At 34.8% G+C, this 21,606-nt stretch overlaps 3 protein-coding genes across 6 annotated transcripts in view; 1 reads left to right on the plus strand and 2 right to left on the minus strand.

Moving 5' to 3' along the window:
- Positions 1-598: 598 nt before the first annotated feature.
- On the minus strand, positions 599-5,270 carry LOC106674314. Of its 2 annotated transcripts, none has more exons than XM_014406957.2 (3): positions 4,175-5,270; positions 3,254-3,379; positions 599-2,549 (listed from the first exon to the last, which is right to left on the minus strand). In XM_014406957.2, the coding sequence occupies exon 3, from the start codon at positions 1,919-1,921 to the stop codon at positions 1,238-1,240; it is 684 nt and encodes a 227-aa protein (XP_014262443.1). In that variant the 5' UTR covers positions 1,922-2,549; positions 3,254-3,379; positions 4,175-5,270; the 3' UTR covers positions 599-1,237. The 2 variants fall into 2 exon arrangements, with proteins under 2 accessions (XP_014262443.1, XP_024082444.1); XM_024226676.1 differs by having other exon boundaries at positions 3,248-3,379.
- Positions 5,271-5,886: 616 nt separating this feature from the next.
- On the minus strand, positions 5,887-9,315 carry LOC106674301 (prefoldin subunit 1). Its single transcript, XM_014406939.2, has 4 exons — positions 9,099-9,315; positions 8,883-9,005; positions 6,174-6,302; positions 5,887-6,117 (listed from the first exon to the last, which is right to left on the minus strand). Exons 1-4 carry the CDS (start codon positions 9,132-9,134, stop codon positions 6,013-6,015), a joined length of 393 nt encoding a protein of 130 aa, XP_014262425.1. The 5' UTR covers positions 9,135-9,315; the 3' UTR covers positions 5,887-6,012.
- Positions 9,316-12,098: 2,783 nt separating this feature from the next.
- Positions 12,099-21,606, plus strand: part of LOC106674061 (WD repeat and FYVE domain-containing protein 3) — a 57,305-nt gene continuing 47,797 nt past the window's right edge. For 2 of the 3 annotated variants that reach the window (XM_024226679.1, XM_014406502.2), the window contains exons 1-10: positions 12,100-12,506; positions 16,456-17,471; positions 17,544-17,710; positions 19,191-19,393; positions 19,615-19,763; positions 19,836-20,125; positions 20,212-20,327; positions 20,388-20,627; positions 21,245-21,390; positions 21,463-21,601. In XM_024226679.1, the coding sequence (XP_024082447.1) occupies positions 16,483-17,471; positions 17,544-17,710; positions 19,191-19,393; positions 19,615-19,763; positions 19,836-20,125; positions 20,212-20,327; positions 20,388-20,627; positions 21,245-21,390; positions 21,463-21,601 (2,439 nt within the window). In that variant the 5' untranslated portion in view covers positions 12,100-12,506; positions 16,456-16,482. Of the gene's footprint in view, positions 12,507-16,455; positions 17,472-17,543; positions 17,711-19,190; positions 19,394-19,614; positions 19,764-19,835; positions 20,126-20,211; positions 20,328-20,387; positions 20,628-21,244; positions 21,391-21,462; positions 21,602-21,606 lie in introns of all 3 variants that reach the window. The other variant, XM_014406501.2, reaches the window with a different exon arrangement.

The raw sequence follows: 21,606 nt of genomic DNA on the forward strand, positions 1-21,606 counted from the left end.
GATCTCTGTAATTCAAAAAATAATTTTTGTGTGCCGGTATTTTTGAAAACAAGCCCATTTGTAAGTATGTCAGGTTAGAATGCAGGGCCGCTGGATTCGAACCCGGGACCTTTACCTTACAGTGTACCTTATGGTGTGTCTAAACCATTGCAGCCACCGACACCCCAATGGATGTTGTTGATATTGTTTAAGAGATGTTGATGGGAAGGTGAAGTGAGGGGTGGTTAAGTAATTGGTAATTTTGAATATCTCAACATAGGGAAATGAACAACCAGAGCCCATCTATCTACTTTTTAATGGTTCTGCGCCGCCGCAACCTCAGGGGATGTCAGCCTCATCCGCAATCTGTATTGCCCCTCCTGTTTTTTTCTTTTTTTTTTTTTTCTTCCCCCCTTCACCAACAGTAAGCCCTGATGGAGAGTTTATTTCTGCATGCATAATAAATACAAACAATTTTACATTTTTAATTTTTTATATATCTTATTTTTAATGCATGTTATTTTTTTAATTATGATAAAATCAGAAAAACATAACAACATGACAAACATAAATTTTAAAAAATATATTTAAAAAATAAATAATAACAAAATAAGCTTAACTATCAGGCATTAATTAACAACATCTATACGTTTAGTAAAAATAATGAAACTGTCTTTATCTTATTTTAAGAAGTCTTTCATATGGTAGCCATTTTTCCCCGGTGCACTACACCTTCCTCATAAGTTGTACTCTTTTATAATTCATAATTGTATTCTATTCCAGCAGGAAACAATCCCAAAGGATATGCCTGATGTTTTGGGCTGCGCTGTTCCCACAGCACAATTTGGTGACAGAATCTCACTTATCTTGTGGAGGTAGCCTCTGAATATGGACCATGCCCAGTCAGAATGGTAGTCGTGTTGCTAAGGCTAAGTGGTAAATCCTTTATTCCTACCTTAGAGTGAAAAAGGAAAAAACAGCCTTGTTTGTGCTGCTCCTGTTGTCTCCTCCCAATTCAGGTACCATTAGTTGATGGCCTGGTATTTTGTTGAATGCCACTACCAGGAGGTCATTAGATGATGCATTTTTAGCAAGGCAGTCCCCTACCTCGTTACCTTCTAATCCGTTGTATGCCTTTACCCAACTGATATATGTCTGGATTACCTGTTGTGCTAAGTTATTAATTTTGTTTTCTCGATCAGGTGATCCAGCCCATGTTTGTTATACAATGACTCCAATGCCATTTTGCTGCCTATTTTTATGTGGGAGAATGCATTGTCCCTGCATAAGAAATCAACTCGGCAGAGGGGGTGTCATTCTCTTCTGCTATTTGCCTTGCCCTTCCTGCATATGAAGCCACCTCGACAGAGGAGGTGTCATTGTCTTCTGCGATCTGCATTGCCCCTTCGGTGTATGGAGCCTTCTCAATCTCGGATTTGTGATCCTCTTCCATGATTTGCATTGCCCCTTCTGTGTTCAGAGCCTTCTCGACCTCGCGTATATCATCTATTTCCATGATCTGCATTGGCCCTTCTTTGTTCGGAGCCTTCTCGACCTCACGGATATCATCTTCCGTGATCTGCATCGCACCTCGTCCATTTGGAGTCGTCTTGACCTCGGGTTTGTGATCCTCTTCTGCGAACTGCATTGCCCCTTCTGTGTACAGAGCCTTCTCAACCTCGGGGATGCCATCAACTTCCGCGATCTGCATTGCCCCTTCTGTGTACAGAGCCTTCTCAACCTCGGGAATGCCATCATCTTCCGCAATCTGCATTGCACCTCCTGTGGACAGAGCCGTCTCAGTCTCGGGTATGTCATCTTCCGCGATCTGCATTGCCCCTTCTGTGTACAGAGTCTTCTCAACCTCCGGGGATGCCATCTTCTTCCGCAATCTGCATTGCCCCTCCTGTGGACAGAGCCGTCTCAGTCTCGGGGATGTCATCTTCTGTGATCTGCATCGCTGCCCCTCCTGCGTTCAGAGCCATCTCGATCTCGGGGTTGTGATCTTCTTCTACGATCTGCATTGCCCCTTCTGTGTTTGGAGCCTTCTCGACCTCGCAGATATCATCTTCTTCCACAATCTGCATTGCCCCTTCTGTGTACAGAGCCTTCTCAACCTCGGGGTTGCCATCTTCTTCCGCAATCTGCATTGCCCCCCTGTGGACAGAGCCGTCTCAGTCTCGGGGATGTCATCTTCTGTGATCTGCATCGCTGCCCCTCCTGCATTCAGAGCCATCTCTATCTCGGGGTTGTGATCTTCTTCCACAATCTGCATTGCTCCTCCTGCATACGAAGCCGCCTTGCCCTCGAGGATGTCATCCTCTTCTGTGATCTGCATCGCCCCTCCTGCATAAGGAGACACCTTGACATGGGGGATGTCATCCTCTTCTACAATCTGCATTGCCCCTCCAGCTTATGGAGCTGGCTCGATCTGTGGCGTTGTGTTATCCCTAGCATTGTCATCCGTTATCCAACTTTTCAACAAAGACAGTGTAGCTGGAGTAGGTCTTTGCGGCCGTTGCCTTTCTGTTAAGCCAGACAACAGTCTTTGCAGTTTTTCCCACTTTTTCCTTAAAAAAGATTGATTATATTAACAATAATACTTTTTTTTTTTACATAATGGCTGGTCCAAAACAGCCACATATTTGTTTTGCCTTTTATCAATCCAACTGAAAATAAATTATCTATCTATTCATTTGAAATTTGACAAACAATCGTATTTATTGATCAAAGAGTAACATATTGTGTCACATACATAAGTCGATAAAATTGGGGCAATTCTGTTAAAAATATCTTTGTTTTTTTAAATTTGAGCATTTAATTCTCATTAAAAGGTAGATAGATGGGCACTGGTTGTCCATTTCCCTATGCTGAGATATGGGAAATTACCAATTACTTAAACACCCCTCACTTTACTTTCCCATCAACATCTCTTAAACAATATCAACAGCAAGTAATATTATCATCCGCCTGAATTGGAGTTGTTATGTGACCCATGTGAATGAATAAAAAAAGCTCATTGAGAACATCTCTGAAAAAAGTGAAGTAAGCTGCTGGATATGACACAGTTCTAGGTCCTACTTGGTAGCATAACCAGAAACACCACTACAATCCAACTTCTTTGGATAGGCTCAACGACTTATTAATCTTTGTACTCATTATAACTATCACCTATATCAACTATATCCATTTAATGAATAAGCATGCAATTTAAGAAAACGTACTACGATCATTGAATGTTGTTATGCTAATGAAAACCCATAATTACACTGACATGATGCTTCTTTTTGGTTGTTCTTCCAATTTGATTGGTCTGGAGACAGCCAACAGTCTTGCAGTACTCTTTCCAGCTGTATGTAGATTGGATTTATTGCAGGCTCTTCTTCCCTGGGTGGAGAAGCTGAAATCATTATATTAACTTATATTAATTAATTATAATTTAACTGTAATAAATTTTATTAAACGGTTTGTGACTACTCCTTTTCTAGTGACAATGGGACAAACAGCTTAATCTACTTCACCCATATTTTGAGGACCAAGGAACAAGAGGAAGCGATACAAATTTTAAGGCATTGCTTTCATGAAAAATCATGTTTGATGATGATGTTTAATTGCAAAACCAAATTAATGTGTTATGCAAGTAAAACAAGGATCACGCCCTACTACTTCCTGTACAGATGTACAACACAATAGTCAAGGAAACAAACTTGGGCAATTATCAAATTTCTTCATAAAATTTGACGCACTGTAGGTAATGAAGAGAGAATAGCCCTTTAAACTTTCAGAATAACCACCCCATACCCCTAAAATTCACTTCTACATCTCCACATCACTAAGCAGAAAACTTTAGAAAAAATCCTTTTGCATGATTTGAGCAAAACTTATAATTTTTAATACTGGATAAGTTAACAGTTGAATGTTACTGGCAATAATGACACTTGTTAAAAAAAAGTTCACAGGCTGAAGGTAGATCCACAAATTATACATTAGTTAAATGTCCCTGGTACTAGGTTTAAAATTTGATAAAATAGTGGATAGTAGTCAATTGAAAATATTTGAGTATCTAAATAGAGAAAAGAAGAAAAGTTGAGCTGTAATAAACAACAGACAACCAAAGATAAATTTCAATAGTCACTAGAGTAGTGTAATTTTTCACATATACCAACTGAAAAAGTACAAAAGGCAATATAGTTACCCGAACCCACACAATCTCCAACAGTATTCTGTTCCTCTCCTGACTCACAAGATGGTCTTTTGCTCTTCGATCACAAAAATATAGACCAATGAGCAATCTGTGAAATATTTCATTGATTAATATATATTTCTTTAAGTAATAGAATAAATGTAAGTAATAAGTAAATAATGTTCATAATCGGAAGACAGGAGAAAATTAGACAGGCCCACTATTTGACAAACAGTTGGATTATCTAGAGCATTGGGAAAATATTTAAGAAAGCACAAGGTGTAAGTGAAATAAAAGTGATGGCTCACTATGTTGTGTGTGTTAAGCAATAATTAACATCTAATAAAGATTGTCAGTCAAAATCAAATTTGTAATTTGCTGGATGCTGGTTAAGTATTGTTAACAATCAAGTAGATTAATGAGAAGTTGGCATGGGACTTGGGTTATTGGAGTGTGTATAATACTGCGCCCTTTAAGAGCTGTCGTATTCCCCATTTTGTGCTTAAAGCACACCGGTAAGACCTAGTTCATTAAGAAATTTAGTAGGCCCGGTTTCAGTGGTTAGGTCTCTTCTACGGTCACAATAAATGTCCCAAAGCACTTCCTCCTGCGGGCAAGTGTAGCACCAGTTTTTTAGGTGTGTTGGTGTTCTCTGCTTCTTTAGAATCTGCACTTTCCTGTTTTCTTCCATAGTTTTTTAGGAGGTTCTTGGATTGTTTGTGTCCAATGAGTGAGTTCCATTGAGTGCTCATTATCTTTTTATCCTTGTCTAAGCTCATTGATAGTGAGCATTTTGATGCCACAGAAGAGCTCGTGTCTTATCAGCGTTATAGCAGCCCCTTTTCTTGCAAGGGCGTCTGCTTTCTTGTTTCCTTATACTCCCACATGTCCCGAGGCCCTTCAGTTGAATTTGCAATTCATGTTTGAGCTGATATTTGAACTTGGTGCTTTGGCTATCTTACTTGATATTCATTTAAACTTCTTTATTCAGATTGAATTGGGTAATTTGTCAATTCTATGGACTTCAGCTTGGAACATTCTGGTGTATCCTTCCTTGGGTGAATATTTGGTTCCACCCCAGGACCTTCTTGCATTCTAGGTACCAGTAGATGGTGTTTTTTTCTTTCCCATTCCTTTTTGGCAAGCCGAGATTTATAAATATCTCAAAAAGGAAGGCAAAGGAACTCCACTTTCAGCAGGCTGGATTTAAGGATTTAATGAAAAGTTAAATTTTCTTATTAAATTAGAGGGCATAGGGTGTATATAACTAAACTCCATTTCCCTCGCGCTTAGCATGATCAAAAGTAAAAAAACAACTCTTTTTTGTTGTGTACCTCAGAAGAGCTTTCATGGAACCTTTAATAAATAAAATAACAGTTAAAACGTATCGATGCAGTTGGCAAGGTGTGGTAGACAGGGCGGCCAAAAACGACCCCTCGATGCTTGACAACCCAACAGATTTAAACATATTAATTTCAAATACAGTAAAAAAAGAATATTAAATATATATAAGTAAAAGGTTTTAACTCTGTTTTGACTCGTGTTACGGAAGCAGCATGCCAAGGGTGATGTGCGAGACATAATTCATAGGACACAATTAATAGGATTATAAACACATAATTTTTTTGTCATATAAAAATCAGATTTTATTAAATGTTATGGCATCTGAATAAATAAAGTTTTTTGAGATTACACAATAGCAAATGGTAATTAACTGGTTTAAATTTGCAATACTTAACAAATGAACAAAAAAAAAATTAATTTGTAGGTTTTCAGCACATTACAACCACTTTAAAAATTAGTTTTGAGTCTTTTTTTTTTGTAAGATTTTTTTAAAGTTTTATTCAACACTAAACAATATTGCTAGTGCCTCCGTTGTCTCTCCTGTGTGCTACCATTTCCCTGAGGTTGTTCTCGCTCTCTTTTAATGATTTTTCCAATAAAGATTTTTCAACCTGAAATAAAGAAAATATAACATTTCTTTCTTTGCGAAAACTGTTTCATCATTTACCTCGACATTTTTCCTTTTGTTTTCGCACAGCTTTGATTTTTCCTCTAGGCGGCTAATTAACACCGATGCCGGTTGCACCATGAAAAACCTTCCAATGGATTCATACAATTTTGTATTTTCAGGAAGTCCCTAAAAGAAAAGAAAAGAAAAAACAAAGAAAAAAAAGTATTTTTGAAATCAAAACAAAGTAAAATTAATAATAACAATACTTTATTGAACAACTAATAATAATAATAATAATAATAATAATAATAATAATACAAAGAAACAAAATTATTTTGCAACAATGGAATTTTATCCGTTACTGGAGGTTGAGTTGTAACGAAGAGAACAAAAATAATAAAAATATACATTATCAAATAATATACTTATATTATGTTGTAATAAATACAAAAGGAAAAAGTCAAAAAAATATTTATAATAATAACTTAAAAATTAAATTGTTCAATGAGCTCCCCAACTACTCATGCTATCTACAGGCTCGGTTCATTTAGGCCTTCTGGGCTGTAGATTAATTTCTGCAAGTCTTCTTCTTAATGCTGATGCTCTTATGGACACATTTTGCACAATTCTTTTCAATGAGATATTTCAGAGAGTGTACAATCTAATAAATCGGTTGTCAGCTGGCCCCCTTGCTATTGTCTTGTCATGGAGTCTCCAGTTTAACGTTCCAGTACTTCTGAATGCCCAACAGTGATTGCAGTCGTATCGCTGATGTCTTCCATCCTCAACGAGTACAATGACACAGACTACTTACTAGCTGATTATAGGATTTATCTTTTTCTGTATTGTTAGGAGTAGTTCTGACACTGTTTGGTATCCTTGGAATTTGCAGACTTATTCAATCAAATTGGAAAAGGTCAAAAAATTTTTTTTTGCAAAATTCATGGTTTTTAAACCAGGAGGAAAAGGAATATGGTATTTGGGCTCAGAGTGCCGGCTCATGAACCTTGAGAATAATAGTTTGGTCCTTGGCATGTTTTTTATTGAAGTTAATGAATGGGATCTATTATAGTCCATAGTTATTAATTATAATACATTTCCTACTCCTTAGTAGAAGTTTGTTAATATGTTTTATCGATAATTTCATCAAACTCGTTATAGACAGTGTGGGTCAATTCTTTTTATCATTATTTGGAGGTCGTTAGATGTGGTCAGGTGTGACGTAGGTTTTACAAAAACATTTTCTTTATCAAGCCTACATTTCAATCTTTATTGAGATCATCTTCAGGGCTCAAAGTGTTGTGTGTGTAAAGAATATGTTTTTCTAAAACCTACGTCACACCAGACCGCATCTCACGACCTTCAAATAATCATGTCACAAAACATCACACTCTCTTATTATCAGTGGGCTTTTTATGATAAATTTGGCAACGTAAGAGTTTCTGGGCTGTAAATTTGATACTTATAAGAAAAATTTGAATAAAGTTGTTATTTTTTCTAATAATTTATGCTGTTTCTATTACATTTATATTTTGTAATTTCTTATGTACCAGATCTACTTTTAACTTTGCACTTGGCATGCTGCTTGTTTGCTGCTTATAAATTTTATATATATTTCTCACTACTCATATATAAATGTTATGTTAATTATTATGTAAGATCATATTACTTGGGAATTTTCTCATAATGTACTTAATAATAAAGAACGGGGATATTGTAATTGTTTTTTTGTTTCATACCACCAACACAATAGTAAATAAAGGCATTTTTAAAGGATTTAAATGGCCTTGTTGATGGCAAAACATTGTGGAGATTTCAAATCAAATTATGAATTAAGCAGTTCGTCCCCATAATGGGCAACAAAAACAAATAGTTTCCATCTAATTATAATTATTAAATAATTTTTTAAGTAGTAAAACAAAAAATTAGGTCAATACATTGTCAAGTTAAAAAATGAATTAAAATTTAAGTGTGCCACATTTTTATGGTGTGTATTTGTGACGGATGTTGTGTCAAGGCCTATGCTTGCCTATTTTTGCCAGTTTTGTCCGTCAGTTGTTCTTGCATTTCACCTTCTCCAACGGTGAATCAATGATTGTGAATGATAGACAAATTCTATGTGACGTGATGAATCAGTGGTTTGATCATTATCGATCATGCTGTTTTGCCTATTTTTGTCTGTCAGTTGCATTTTGACATCTTCAATAGTGAATCAATGATTGCAAATAATAGACAAATTCAGGGAAATATAATTAAACTGCAGCATGACGATAAATATTACAGTGCTGCATTATGCTATGAACACCTTCCAACATTGGACGATTATGGCCAAACCTCAACTGTGCAAGCGTCCAATGTCAAGCGTTGAACATTCATGTTCCAACACGATCAATTTTTGGGCTTTTACATCCGAGACAGGGAGGTCTTGAAGGAATGAAGGCATTTGTGTTGGAAGCCTGGTCACATGACTGCGGTGAAAGGAGTGCAAACAGCTAATTAACATAATGGAACAGGACAATAGCACTACAGCAGGAACCGTTTTCTCCGCTTGCTAAAAGGTTGGATCAAACATAACTGAGCAGAAACACTCGCCTCAACCTCAATCTATCGCGGAATGAGTCAAGGTTCAACGCATCATGTAATGCCGGTTTTACAAGGGTAAAAATTCTTGCGTGAGCCAAACGACAATGAGTTTTCTTAAAATAGTTATAATTTTTCGTTAAGTCAGACCCATAGGTAGAAAATATATAAGTGAAAAACACTCACTTTTATAACTGCACCTGTTATTTCCGCTTTTTGCTTGGCCTTTTTAAGGGACTCGGCCTGTAAATCCATTAGTTTCACCTTACGAGTCGTTTCTACCATTTTTTGATGGAGCTCGGTAAAGGCCTGGAAGGAAGAAATCAAAGAAAATAAGGTGTGCCAAATCAAAATCGGACTTACACGTGAAATTACTATATTATTTTCAATTATTAAACATACCACTTTAAGCTCCATATCAACTTTCGCCGCGCACATTGTTTATAAACAGTTAAAACAATTAAATTCTGAACAATTTCAATTTAGTTTGAATTTTTCAAAACTTCTTGCACCCTAGTTACTTTGTTATAACCTTATCTCTATGTTAAGTAAAGGTAGAAAATTTATGTGTGGGATTATCCACCAGGGATGCCACAAAAGAAATTCCCTTTTTTCACAAGAAATTATGTGCATTTACATCTGAATAATTATTATTTAAGCTGAATGAAAAATTAACATATTCACGATCTCGTACTTAATATGTAATTGGTCTCTTTTATATATTTTTTTTAATTCTGATGAATTTAGCCAATGACTCACTCCATTTTTTTAAATTCATTCATCTTCACTTTCACTATTGATAATATTGCTCTTCCTTCTAAAACTACAACTAAAAACCTTGTTTTTTTTTACCACAAATTAAGTTCTACTACTAAATCCTGCAGCTAAAAATGCTGGGTTTCTTATCTCATTACTCTACTGATCTTAACCATAACGCCTTGACTACGCTTTACATATTGCTAATAAAATCAATGTTTTTTGTAACCCTCGGAGCGCTGATGTTTTGAAAAAAGTAAGTATGTCGGATTTGAAAGCAGGGCCGCTGGATTCGAACCCAAGACCTTTACCTTACAGTGATGAGCGCCATGTCATCACCTAAACCGTTGTGACCACCAATATATACCGTTAAGCTTCATGTACAATTTTTTCCAAATCCTTGCTTATAAAGTGCGAGTAACTATTACTAATATAGACAATTTAAACAGTACTAGAATTTACTTCCTCTAGAGACAGACTTATCTCTAATATACTAACCCTTTTCAAAATAATCGATTATTAAACTGACAGTCTTTTTGTAACTTAGTAAAATTAACTTTTCTGCACCGAAATACTAATCATACTCGCAACATTTCCAAAGCTATCTTTGCTCAACTATGCTCTTCCTTCTTTCAATCAATGGCCAAGTAATAAGCCCAAAAAATACTCATTAATACAGTCTGCATAATCCTTTCTCATACCAACAGCTCACCTATTAATTTTTCTTCTAAAGTTAAAAATCTTGGTGTTATTTTTAACTCCAAGCTTACATGGCATGTCCTATTATTAAAAACATCTTAGCTTTTTCACTCTACTGAAAACTATAGTTCTTCTTATTAAAAGTCTAATAATTCCTTTATTTTCTTGTTCTAGCAATATTTTTATAACTTTTATTATACTCTCATCTGCTCATTGCATTCTAATTGCTTACATTGCTGAATTAAATATTCTTATGATCTTAAACCAAGAGATCATATTTCTTCCTACATTAACATATTTTTTTGCTGTAGTGATATTTTTTTTCAACTTTTATTAGACTCTCATCTGCTCATTGCCTTCAATTTGGTTACCATTGCTGAATTAAAAACTGTTATGATCTTAAACCAAGTGATCATATTTCTTCCTACATTAACATCTTTTCTTGGCATCAATTTTTTGTATAACTTTTACTAGACTCCTATCTGCTCATTGTCTTCAAATTGCGTAAGTTATATAGTTATAAGTTTTATTTTATTTACCAACAATTTTTATATGACTGCGTACTTAGGCTAAGGTCACACCAAGGTGTCCCATTTAGTGCCCAGTTACTTGATGATTGAAAAATGTTAAACTTCTTAAAAACCAAGCTTTTATAAAGTTAAGTTTGTTAAAATTATTTTTTAAATTATTTTGGGGGAACATTTTTGTATTGATGTACTGGAATCTTTTCAATCCGGCCAAGATTTGTATTTGAGTATGATAGACATGCAGCATTTTCACAAAGTACATTCATATGCTTACCATACTTAAATGAACAATTCAATTTAAATGGCTGCTTACTTAGGCTAAGGTCATACGGAGGTGTCTCGCTTGGTCCCCAGTTAACTGATGATTAAAAAATGTTAAACTTATTAAAAGCCAAGCCTTTATAAAGTTTTTAAAATTATTTTGGGGGGAAATTTTTGTATTGATGTACTGGAATTATTTCAATCCAGCCTAGATTTGTATTTGGGTATGATAGACATGCCACATTTTCACAAAGTTTTTTGCATACTTTTACCATACTTAAATGAAAGATGTTAAAACATGCCAATGTTATTGTGTATTAAACTTTCAACTTTTTTCTACATAATTTTTATTATTGTTTAACGTTATTGATCAATAATTCAATTTAAATGTATTTAAATTTAAAACACTCAGGTGTCTTGCTCGGTGCCCAATGTCCTGGTGATTAATAACTTTTTAAAAATCAAGTCTTTCTAAAGATTTTGTTTTTAGGGAATTTTTGTATTGATGTACTGGAACTCTTTCAATTCAGCATAGATTTCCATTTCGGAATGCTAGACATGTGCAGCATTTTCACAAAGTTACATCCATACTTTTACCATACTTAAATGAAGATGTTAAAACACGCCAATGTTATTGTTGTATTAAACTTTCAATTTTTTCCACATAATATTTATTATTGTTTTATTTTATTTATCGATAATTCAATACTCCTTACTTAGGCTCAAGTCACACCGAGGTGTCTCGCTTGGTCCTCAGTCAACTGATGATTAAAAAATGTTAAACTTCTTAAAAAACAGGTCTTTTTTTATTTTGGGGAAATTTTTGTATTGATGTACTGGAACTTTTTCAATCCAGCCAAGATTTGTATTTGGATATGAAAGACATGCAGCATTTTCACAACATTACTTTCATACGCTTACCATACTTAAATGAACAATTAAATTTAAAGGTCACACCAATTTTTCTTGCTTCGTGCCCAATTATCTAACGATTAAAAAGTATTAAACTTTTTAAAAACCAAGAATTTCACAAGTTTTTGTTTTTTTTGGAATTTTTTTGATTGACGGAATTTTTCAATCCAGTCTAGATTTATAGAAATTGTATTCCCCTGGAGACAGGAAATTTTACGTTGAAATTTCTCATAGTTGCTAACTCGAACTGAGTCCGCGTGACGGTGCGTCGTTGGTGTTCCTGTTACACTTGCATACAAGTTGTCTCGGCCCGTGAAGCGATTTCTGCTGAACGCTGTCAGATGAAGTAAAATCTCCCGACGAATCTCTGTCGACGGCCGACCCCTTTCAAAAGGCCGTTTTTCACCTTTTTCCCAGCTTTGTCCGAGTCGAGACGACGTGTCCGGTCATGGCGAGTAAAAGGCCGGATTTAAGCAATCAATGTTTTCTTTCAGAAATCGGGTCGAACGTTATATCGTTCTGCCCATAGTTTAGTTTTTTTATCAATTCCTGATTTGTCTCTTGAGAATTTGTTTCCCTTTCCTTATCGGGTTTGGGAAGAAAACGTTTAAAAATCATGCGAACAGCATCGACTTTTTCGGATTTCCCAGTCAAGGTACGTCATACAGATCAATTAAAAAAATAAACAGTTGCTTTAATGTTGTACCTTTTGAGAGAAAAATTGCATTTTTACAGTTACATCCATACTTCTACCATACTTAAATGAAAGATGTTAAAATATGCCAATGTTACTGTTGTATTAAACTCTCAATTTTTTCCACATAATATTTATTATTAAGTTTTATTTATTTACCAACAATTCAATTTAAACGACTGCTTACTTATGCTAAGGTCACACCAAGGTGTCTTTCTTGGTACCCGATTACCTGATTATTAAAAAACTTCTTAAAAACCAAGTCTTTATAAAGATTTTTAAACAAAATTTGTATTGATGTACTGGAATTCTTTCAATCCAGCTTAGATTTGTATTTGAGTATGATAGACATGCAGCATTTTCACAAAGTTACATTCATATGCTTACCATACTTCAATGAACAATTAAATTTAATGGCTGCTTACTTAGGCTAAAGTCACACCGAGGTGTCTTGCTTGGTGTCCAATTATCTGATGAATCAAAAATATTCAACTTCTTGAAAACAGAGACTTAGTAAAGCTTTTATTTTTTGGAAATTTTTGCATTGATGTACTGGAATTATTTCAATCCAGCTTAGATTTGTAGTTGGGTATGATAGACATGCAACTTTTTCACAAATTTACAACCATACGCTTACCATACTTCAATGAACAATTAATGGCTGCTTACTTAGGCTAAGGTCACACTGAGGTGTCGTGCTTGGTGTCCAATTACCTGATTATTAAAAACCTTCTTAAAAACCAAGTCTTTATAAAGATTTTTAAACAAAATTTGTATTGATGTACTGGAATTCTTTCAATCCTGCCTAGATTTGTATTTGGGTATGACAGACATGCAACTTTTTCACAAAGTTACTTACATACTCGTACCATACTTCAATGAATAATTAAATTTAATGGCTGCTTACTTAGGCTAAGGTCACACCGAGGTGTCTTGCTTGGTGTCCAATTAACTGATGATGATCAAAAATATTCAACTTCTTGAAAACAGTCTTTCTAAAGATTTTGTTTTTTGGGAAATTTTTGTATTGATGTACTGGAACTCTTTCAATCCAGCCTAGATTTCTATTTTGGAATGCTAGACATGCAGCATTTTCACAAAGTTACATCCATACTCTTACCATACTTAAACAAAAGATGTTAAAGTATGACACTGTCATTGTTTATTAAACTTGCAATTTTTTTTCTACACAATATTTATTATGTTTGATTTTATTTATCAATAATTCAATTTAAATGACTGCTTACTTAGGCAAAGGTCACACTGAATTACCTGATGACTTGCCTGGTATCTCGTGCCTAGATGCTTTGATGTGCTTGTCACCAGAGTTGTTTGATCGTTCACATTATTGAAACAACATTGACCAGACAAATTCTTTCGGCAAAAATATATCTTTGAAATACGAACAATCGCAGAAGGTCCCTTCATGCTGGGTGATATGTAATTGTGAGTGTAGTGAACATGGCCCTTTTCAACACCTTCCCACATTTTTTAGAATGATAATGTTTTTAAGAAGGTATGTACAAAACAGCTTGAAAGAACAATGCATAGGGATGGAGGTCAAGCAGGAAAATAGAACCTTTATAGGGGACCAGATATGGTAAAGGCCATAAAACTATATTACACAGGGGCTGGACGCAAGAACTGACAAATGGGCTGGAAAAAAAATGGCCAATGGGAAAAAGCTATAGTGAAACAGCGGACAAGGAAGATCATAGCTTAGGAGTAATGAAGATAGGGTATTAATTTTTTTCAAATGATGGTTTTGTGATAAAAACCATCATTTGAAAAAAGTGATCAAAGCTTAGGTAGTCAGATAGAGTTAGAAGGGCTGCTACCACCATTAACATGACACATTAACATAAAATTAGTAACAAATGAAGGCACTGGCCATATCTTCTTCACAAGTTAGCCAAGGACTGTATTGCCATTAATATTTTTTTTCTCCAGTGGACCATGGAAAAAGAGAGTTTATTTTGCATACTCCTTAAAACTAACACAGGGCCATTAATGATGAGGTGAACCATATTAATTGTGAGAGAAGTGAAAATGGTTAATTTCCTTTGTAACATCTTCCAATCTTTAGAACCATTACGTTTTAATAAAGATTACGAGTTGGATTCCACAAACATTCTTGTTCAAAAATTGCAGCTATTAATGCGTCATCCATGATCAGGCTTTAAAAACCACTAGGAAAAACCAACTCGACGGTGCATCTAGAGAGGCACCAAGCATGACCACTCTCACAGATTCTAGGCGGTTGTTTGCTATGATGTATCACCATGCGAGTCTTCAGGTAACTAGGTGCCTTCGGTATGACCTTAGACTTAGCCTTTTTACTCATTGGGTGTATTTCTCAATTATAATTTATTTTTATCAATAGAATTGGTTTATTTTCTGTCAACAACCAAGTGTTATTCTAAATCTATTTGCATAAAAAATTGCATATAGTTTAGATTAGCTGTCATGGACAACAGGCCAATCTTCTGTATATTCATTATATATCGTGGTCCTATTGACCAAATAACTTTTTTCGATTAATTAATCTTTTTATGTAAAGTATTGGTAGAAATGAAAAAGTTGGTTTCGCTGTCCTGCTCGTGACACTTCTATTATTTTTAAAATGTTGTATTGATTATGGTATGAAAAAATATTTGTTGATCTTTAAGCAGAAAGTTCTTTTGCATATCTACAGAACAGCTTGGGAGAACAATACTTGGGGATAGACGACAAGCTAGAAAATAAAGTAAAGGTCAAAAACTAGATTACACACGTCTAAAAAAAAGTTCAAAGGGAAAAAGCTAGAGGGAAACAAATGACAAGGAAAACCAAAGCTGAGTGGTCAGATGGAGTTAGAAGCTGCTACCATCACTATCATAAATAAAGAATAGAAATGAATTGAAGTGGGATGAGTATGGAAGTACATTTTTTGGAACAGCTAGTTCAGAAGTCTGTGGGTAGAACTATCTTTTCTAGAGGTAAGTAAATAAAAGTAGCTGAAAATGAAGAGACTGGCTGTAGGTTCTTCATGCCTAGGACATTATTTACTCACGGGCTGTACCACCATAGATGATTACAATGATGATAATATTAGAAATTCAAATTGTGAACCGTTTTAACTACTATTTAAACTGTAATTTGGTTGTTATCGATTATTGTAGGTTTGCCTATCTTCACTGGGTTAGTCTGTCAGAGTATAGATGAAAGGGTATAAAAAAAACCCAAGAAATACATGGTGTTGTTTTTATTTTCTAGGCGTAGTAAGTAAAGAAACGTCCAAAAAATAAAAACATCATGGTTATCTTGGAGTTACTTTCCACGGATACTCTTTTATCTTCTTTTCTATCTGATGTGTCTGACAAGTCCAACTCAGCGAGCGTAGGCAGGCCAAAAATAATTTTACATTAGTTAAAAACCATCATTATTGATGACTGAAAAGAAAATAATTTAATTATCATTGTGTGATATTTAAATATGTATTTGCAATTTTTCCACTGCAAAAACTTTAACTTTTTTTTCTTTTTCTTAGATCTATATGAGCAGAAGTTATTTTGCCTAGGATCTATTGTTCACTTGAATGTAGTCTTGGTAAATTTCTGTAAGGACAAGGTTCTGTAGAGATCCTTTTTGAGGGAATTCATAAAAAATTCTATTGTTTTACACATTTTCAGTCTGGTTTTTAGATGTGATAAGATGTGGGCTCAACAGTCGAGTTTCTATTTGTCCCCCTTTGACCTCTTATGTTGCATTAGTTAATGACTCTGATCTTATATTTTTAAAAATTTAGTAAATTTTTAAAAATATAATAATATTAATAATAATGGAAGCATAACTGTAATTTCAGGCATATTATGTTTATTTAACAATTTGTTTTCTATTTAACAACTTGTTTTCTTTTTTCCTTGTGCAGTGAAGGCGTGAATAAACTTCTATCAAGATGAACATTATGAGGAAGCTGAGAGGCAGTGCAGCGAATGTTGTCAACACGGGGGCAATTGACGAGAACAACGCCAATACGCAGCATGCAGCTTTGGGCTTGATGCACCTTAAAAAATTATTTTCTGAATACACCCATCCCCCACAACCACTTTCTGAAAAGGAAAAAGATGACAAACTCTACAATATGCTTCCTCTCTTTTGCAAGGTTTTTGGAAACTGTCCCTCATCTGATATGATGGACAAATTCCGAGACCTCGTCTCTTTCTGCCAGCAAGTGTCAAAATTGATGGTCTCTGAGATCCGGCGTAGGGCAAGCAACTTGTCAACAGAGACGGCGAGTTGTGCTATCGCCAAATTTCTGGAAATTGAAGGCTCTGAGGAGTCGAGCAACGGTTGGATGCTACTGTCGACGTTGAACCTTCTCGCGGCAGCAGGAGATCCACCGCTTGTTCAAATCATGACTTCGGTCTCACTGCCTTCTACTCTAGTGAAATGTCTCTATCTTTTCTTTGACCTTCCTGAAATGATTGAGCCGGATAGAACAGATGTGGACAGTGAATTCACACCTAGGGAGAGGCGGATCTTACTACAGAAAATCTTTGTCCAGGTGCTTGTGAGGTTGTGCAGTCATACCGAGCCTGCTGAAGAGCTCTCTAGAAAAAACGACCTTACACTCCTATTCTCGGCCATAACTAACAGCTGTGCACCACACAATATCCACTGGCGTAAATCTGCTGCTGAAGTTTTGATGACTATATCTCGCCATGGACTCACACCTCCTGTCGTAGCTTACATTCACAGCAAAGGCTGCGTTGCTCTTTGCCTGGAAAACATGCAACGAGGTCAAGACCTCTCACCTCTTGAAATCGTCGAGATGTTTGTTGCCGTGTTTTGCTTCTTAAAAGATTCCAGTGAAGTATCACAGACTCTTTTAGAGGATTTTAGGACATGTCAGGGTTACACTTTTCTCAATGACTTTCTACTAAAGTAAGTTTCTACATCTTGAGTTGTACTGATTGTTATTATTGATAATACATGGGTTTTTTTATTTTTTTAAAGGCTTGAGAATGATAAATCTGCTGAAGCAGTTGAAGCAATGCGCAATTTAGTTCTAATGATAGCTTCATTATCTATGTGCGGCCAAAATGAACTGAGACCTAGCCAAGCCAGCATGGGTTCATTGTTTCAGATGCTTGGTTTTACTCTGCCTCAACCGTCTGGTAGAGGTATATAATTAACTGGAATCCAATCTAATCATTTTAATAAATATTGTTTGTTGTAAAATTTAATATTCTCTTCATAGAGTAACAAACATAACAGAAGTGTGTGGTGATTATTAGTGACCATTAATCGATAATTATTCTGAAATCGTGAGATGCGGTCTGGTGCACCATCTCACGATTTCGGAATAATTAAACATAACAGAACTAGGAAGTATAGAAGTTTAAAAAAAATATATTTTTGTTCATTATTAGTTGAAGTTTCTTGAGTTAAATGACCCCATGACCTGTTGTGGACAGGATCAAAGACAGATCATTTGTATAATGTTTTTATGAATAGTGATCGACTGACAAAATACTTATGTCTTTTCCTTCCCTGGCTGACTCTTCAACTAATAATCAACAGAAATGGAATTCAACGTGGCAATGAAAATACAGTGCTCTCTCAATAATCAGAACTAATTTCTCTAGGGGAGTATTCAGATTGCAGAGGGTTAAAAAAAAGTACATTTTATAAAAAATACTATTTAGAGATTGTGAGATGAGGTCTGGTGTGATATAGGTTTAGAAAAACATTTTCTTTATCCAAAGTTTCGATCTTCATTGAGATCACCTTCAGGACCTGGGATTTAAAAAAAGTGAAAATGTTTTTCTAAACCTACATAAACCAGACCACATCTCACAATCTCTAAATAATCAGTAATTAATGGTAACTAAATATTACACATTTTATACAAAGACAATTTCAACACAACAGTTAATTTTATTGCATACCTATTAGAATACATATATTATCAATTTTGCTTTAAAAAATAAGTTCAAACAATTTACTTAAAATTATATGTTTATTAAATGTAAAAAAATATTTTGTTTGTCTCCTCTCTCACTCACTCTACTCTCTCTCTCTCTCTCTCTCTCTCTCTCTCTCTCTCTCTCTCTCTCTCTCTCTTTCTCTCTTTCTTTCTTTCTTTCTTTCATTCTCCCCCCAAATAATTTTTCATTTGTTTCCTTTAAAATTCTCACTCCTTGAATTTTTTTTCCAGTTCCAATTACTGGAAAGGCACTGTATTATATAATATTTGTACTGCTCTTAAGGAAAATGCACATGCACATAAATATTTGATGTAATTAACTTGTCTTTATCTTTAATATCTTTAAACTTTCTGTTATGGCTGTTTATTATTTTTCTTTTTAATTGTTTCCATTTTCAATAACAATGAACAACATAATTTGACCTGATTATATTTAATGAATCATATGTTTATTTTGATATTACATCTTCCTCCTAACATAAGTATCTTTGTTTTCTTTTGGTTAACAATAAAATAAATTAATAATGTAGAATTAGCATACAATAAGTTATGAGAGTGTTGTGGACTAGTATGATAGGAGCCCAAGGAGAGACCCTGTTATAAAAATTCTGCATTAAAAGTGCTAAAAGAAAATAATTATAACATCTAGTATTAATTGGTATTTTTAATTTTAGGGGCCAGTGTCCGAAACATACAAGCCTTTTTAGTTCTCCAGACCTTATTTTTAAAATCGAACTCAGCAAATCTTTGCTGTACCATTTTAGATGCCATTTCAAGTGTTTACCATGCAGACAATGCCAACTATTTTATTCTAGAGAGTCAGCACACGCTGCCCCAATTTGCGGAGAAAATACACTTAAAACCTCTAGAGATTCAGGTGAATTTTCATTCGTTCTGTTTTGATTTTATTAAAATTCTACAGCTTTCAAAAGCTTTGAGACAAATTAGACTAATTAGGGATTTATAATTAATTTTACATTTGTTGTGTTTCAGAGTTCGATACCAAATATTGTTTTTTATGTTCCTAAATTAAACTTCTTATTTCTTGCTCATCATTGTTGTATACATTCATATTAATTTTCCTTATTTTTTTTCCAGGAGAAATTTTTTAATCTTCTCGAATTCATTGTATTTCAACTGAACTTTGTACCTTGCAAAGAGCTCATATCATTATCAATATTGTTGAAAGGGCAAAATTCAGTATCTTGCAGCATAATTTGTATGAAGACTCTACTTAACATTCTTAAGTCAGTGGTGTTTCACTGTCGTATTATTCTTAATTATGAGTCTTTTGAGTTAATAATTATGTTTGATCGCAGGCACAATGTGATTTTCAAAGATGTCTATCGAGAAGTTGGCATCCTGGAGGTTTTTGTGACTTGTCTTCAGCGTTACAGCACACTTCTGAAAGAGAGACAACAGTCACAAGAAAAGAACATCGAATTTGTGATAAACCCAGAGCAAGAGAACCTTGGTATGCTAGTCATCGAAGCTCTGACATCCCTCTTGAATGGAAACACAAGCAATGCCAACATTTTCCGAGAAAGTGGAGGAGCAAAATGTGCATTGAACATGGTCTTGTATCCTGAATGTCGACATCAAATTTTAGGTATTGGTTTCATTTGTTCCGTTATGTTTTATTATGTGTAATCCTGCACATAGTAAAGATTTTAATGGAAAAATTATACTTTACAGGCATAGTACGAGAATTAATGTTAAATGTAGGTGGGGATGATGACATGGGTACTTTACTAGCTTTAATGCACGGTTCTCCAGCTGAGGCTATTGCACTGAAGGGACATATTTTGAAGGTAAATAAATTAATTGTTACATGGTCCGACAATTTATAATTATACCTTGTATGTTTCTAGTGTGTTCTTCAGTGCCTTAGAGAAAGCCACAGAACGCGAAATGTCTTTCGTAAAGTGGGCGGATTTGTGTACATTTTAAGTGTTATTGTTTCGATGGAAGGTAGCCTGAAAAACGAGCCACAGCCTCCATGGGACAAGTTTACCCCACAACAGATCCTCAGTTTGCTGCATACCATCTTCAACACGATCACAGTCGCCATGCGTTTTGAGCCAGCCAATGCCAAATTTTTTCACCAAGAGGTTTGTCCAAGTTTTCAATTAAAAAAAAAAAAACTTTTAAACACCACCAGAGAGGAATCAGAAGAGGTCGGAAATAGTTTGGTTTTTTAGCGCAACTACTACAAGTTCAGGACTAGTTCAGAAAGAAAAATATCTAGAAATATGCCCTCAGGCCTAGTGCATTAAAATTCTGCGCATGCGACTCTCATTTATTTCAAGTTCATCTTCTTCAGACTCCTCTTCCGATTTTTTTTTTATGACAAGAGAGGAGTTGGGAGCGACTTAAAACCCTTAATAGTTAGTACTTATTTTGCCGGATGGTATGATAGTGTGGAATTATTCAAGCATTTTAAGTTGGTCAGAGAATGAACAAAAAAAAATCTGTGTATTATTAGATACAAAACTATCAAAATTATTTAAAAATTTGGAGGAAAAATTTCTCCAGTAAGGGTTCCAGCTGCGCTTTTTTGGAACTTCTTCCATACTTTTACTGCCCTGGGGTTAAGCACTGTTTCCTGTACGAAACTTGCTGCTGAAACAAACCTAATTAAGTTAAAAAAAAAAAAAAAACTAGACGTTCTTAATACATATTTATTTTTTGTTTTTTAAAATAATTTTTATTTTATTATCTTTTTTAGATATGTTTAACAAGTCTTTGTGATACACTCCGTCTCCTGGGATGCTTCAGTGATAAGACATTATTTGAAGTAGCAGATAGTTCTATTCTTCCTTCAACTGACGATACATTTCATAATCTTTTCATAGGAAATGTCCAAGAACCAACGTAATTTTTTAAATTTAGTTTTTTCAAAGCAAAACAATTCCATATAAAAAAAATTCTAATGAACTCTTACAGGTTACCCGAGTCTCTGCCTAAACATGTGGCCTATGCATGTCTCGTCATTAGGTTGTTGTACGATGTAGCCATAGATCTGTATGATAAGCCTAATCAGAACAAGATGCTTTTTAGATCACCGTCGCATAAACATATCGAGGTGCA

Source organism: Cimex lectularius, unplaced genomic scaffold (assembly GCF_000648675.2).
Source record: "Cimex lectularius strain Harlan isolate CLEC.00 unplaced genomic scaffold, Clec_2.1 scaffold89, whole genome shotgun sequence".
In the NCBI taxonomy this organism is placed as follows: Eukaryota; Metazoa; Arthropoda; class Insecta; order Hemiptera; family Cimicidae; genus Cimex; species Cimex lectularius.

Coding starts and splice junctions, on each gene's coding strand:
- LOC106674301 (XM_014406939.2), bottom strand. CDS start 9,134: ATGTGCGCGGCGAAAGTTGATATGGAGCTTAAAGTG. Junction 6,303..8,882: donor TAACAGGTGCAGTTATAAAA/GTGAGTGTTTTT, acceptor CTTTTCTTTTAG/GGACTTCCTGAAAATACAAA. Junction 6,118..6,173: donor ACAAAAGGAAAAATGTCGAG/GTAAATGATGAA, acceptor TCTTTATTTCAG/GTTGAAAAATCTTTATTGGA.
- LOC106674314 (XM_014406957.2), bottom strand. CDS start 1,921: ATGACATCCCCGAGACTGAGACGGCTCTGTCCACAGGAGGGGCAATGC.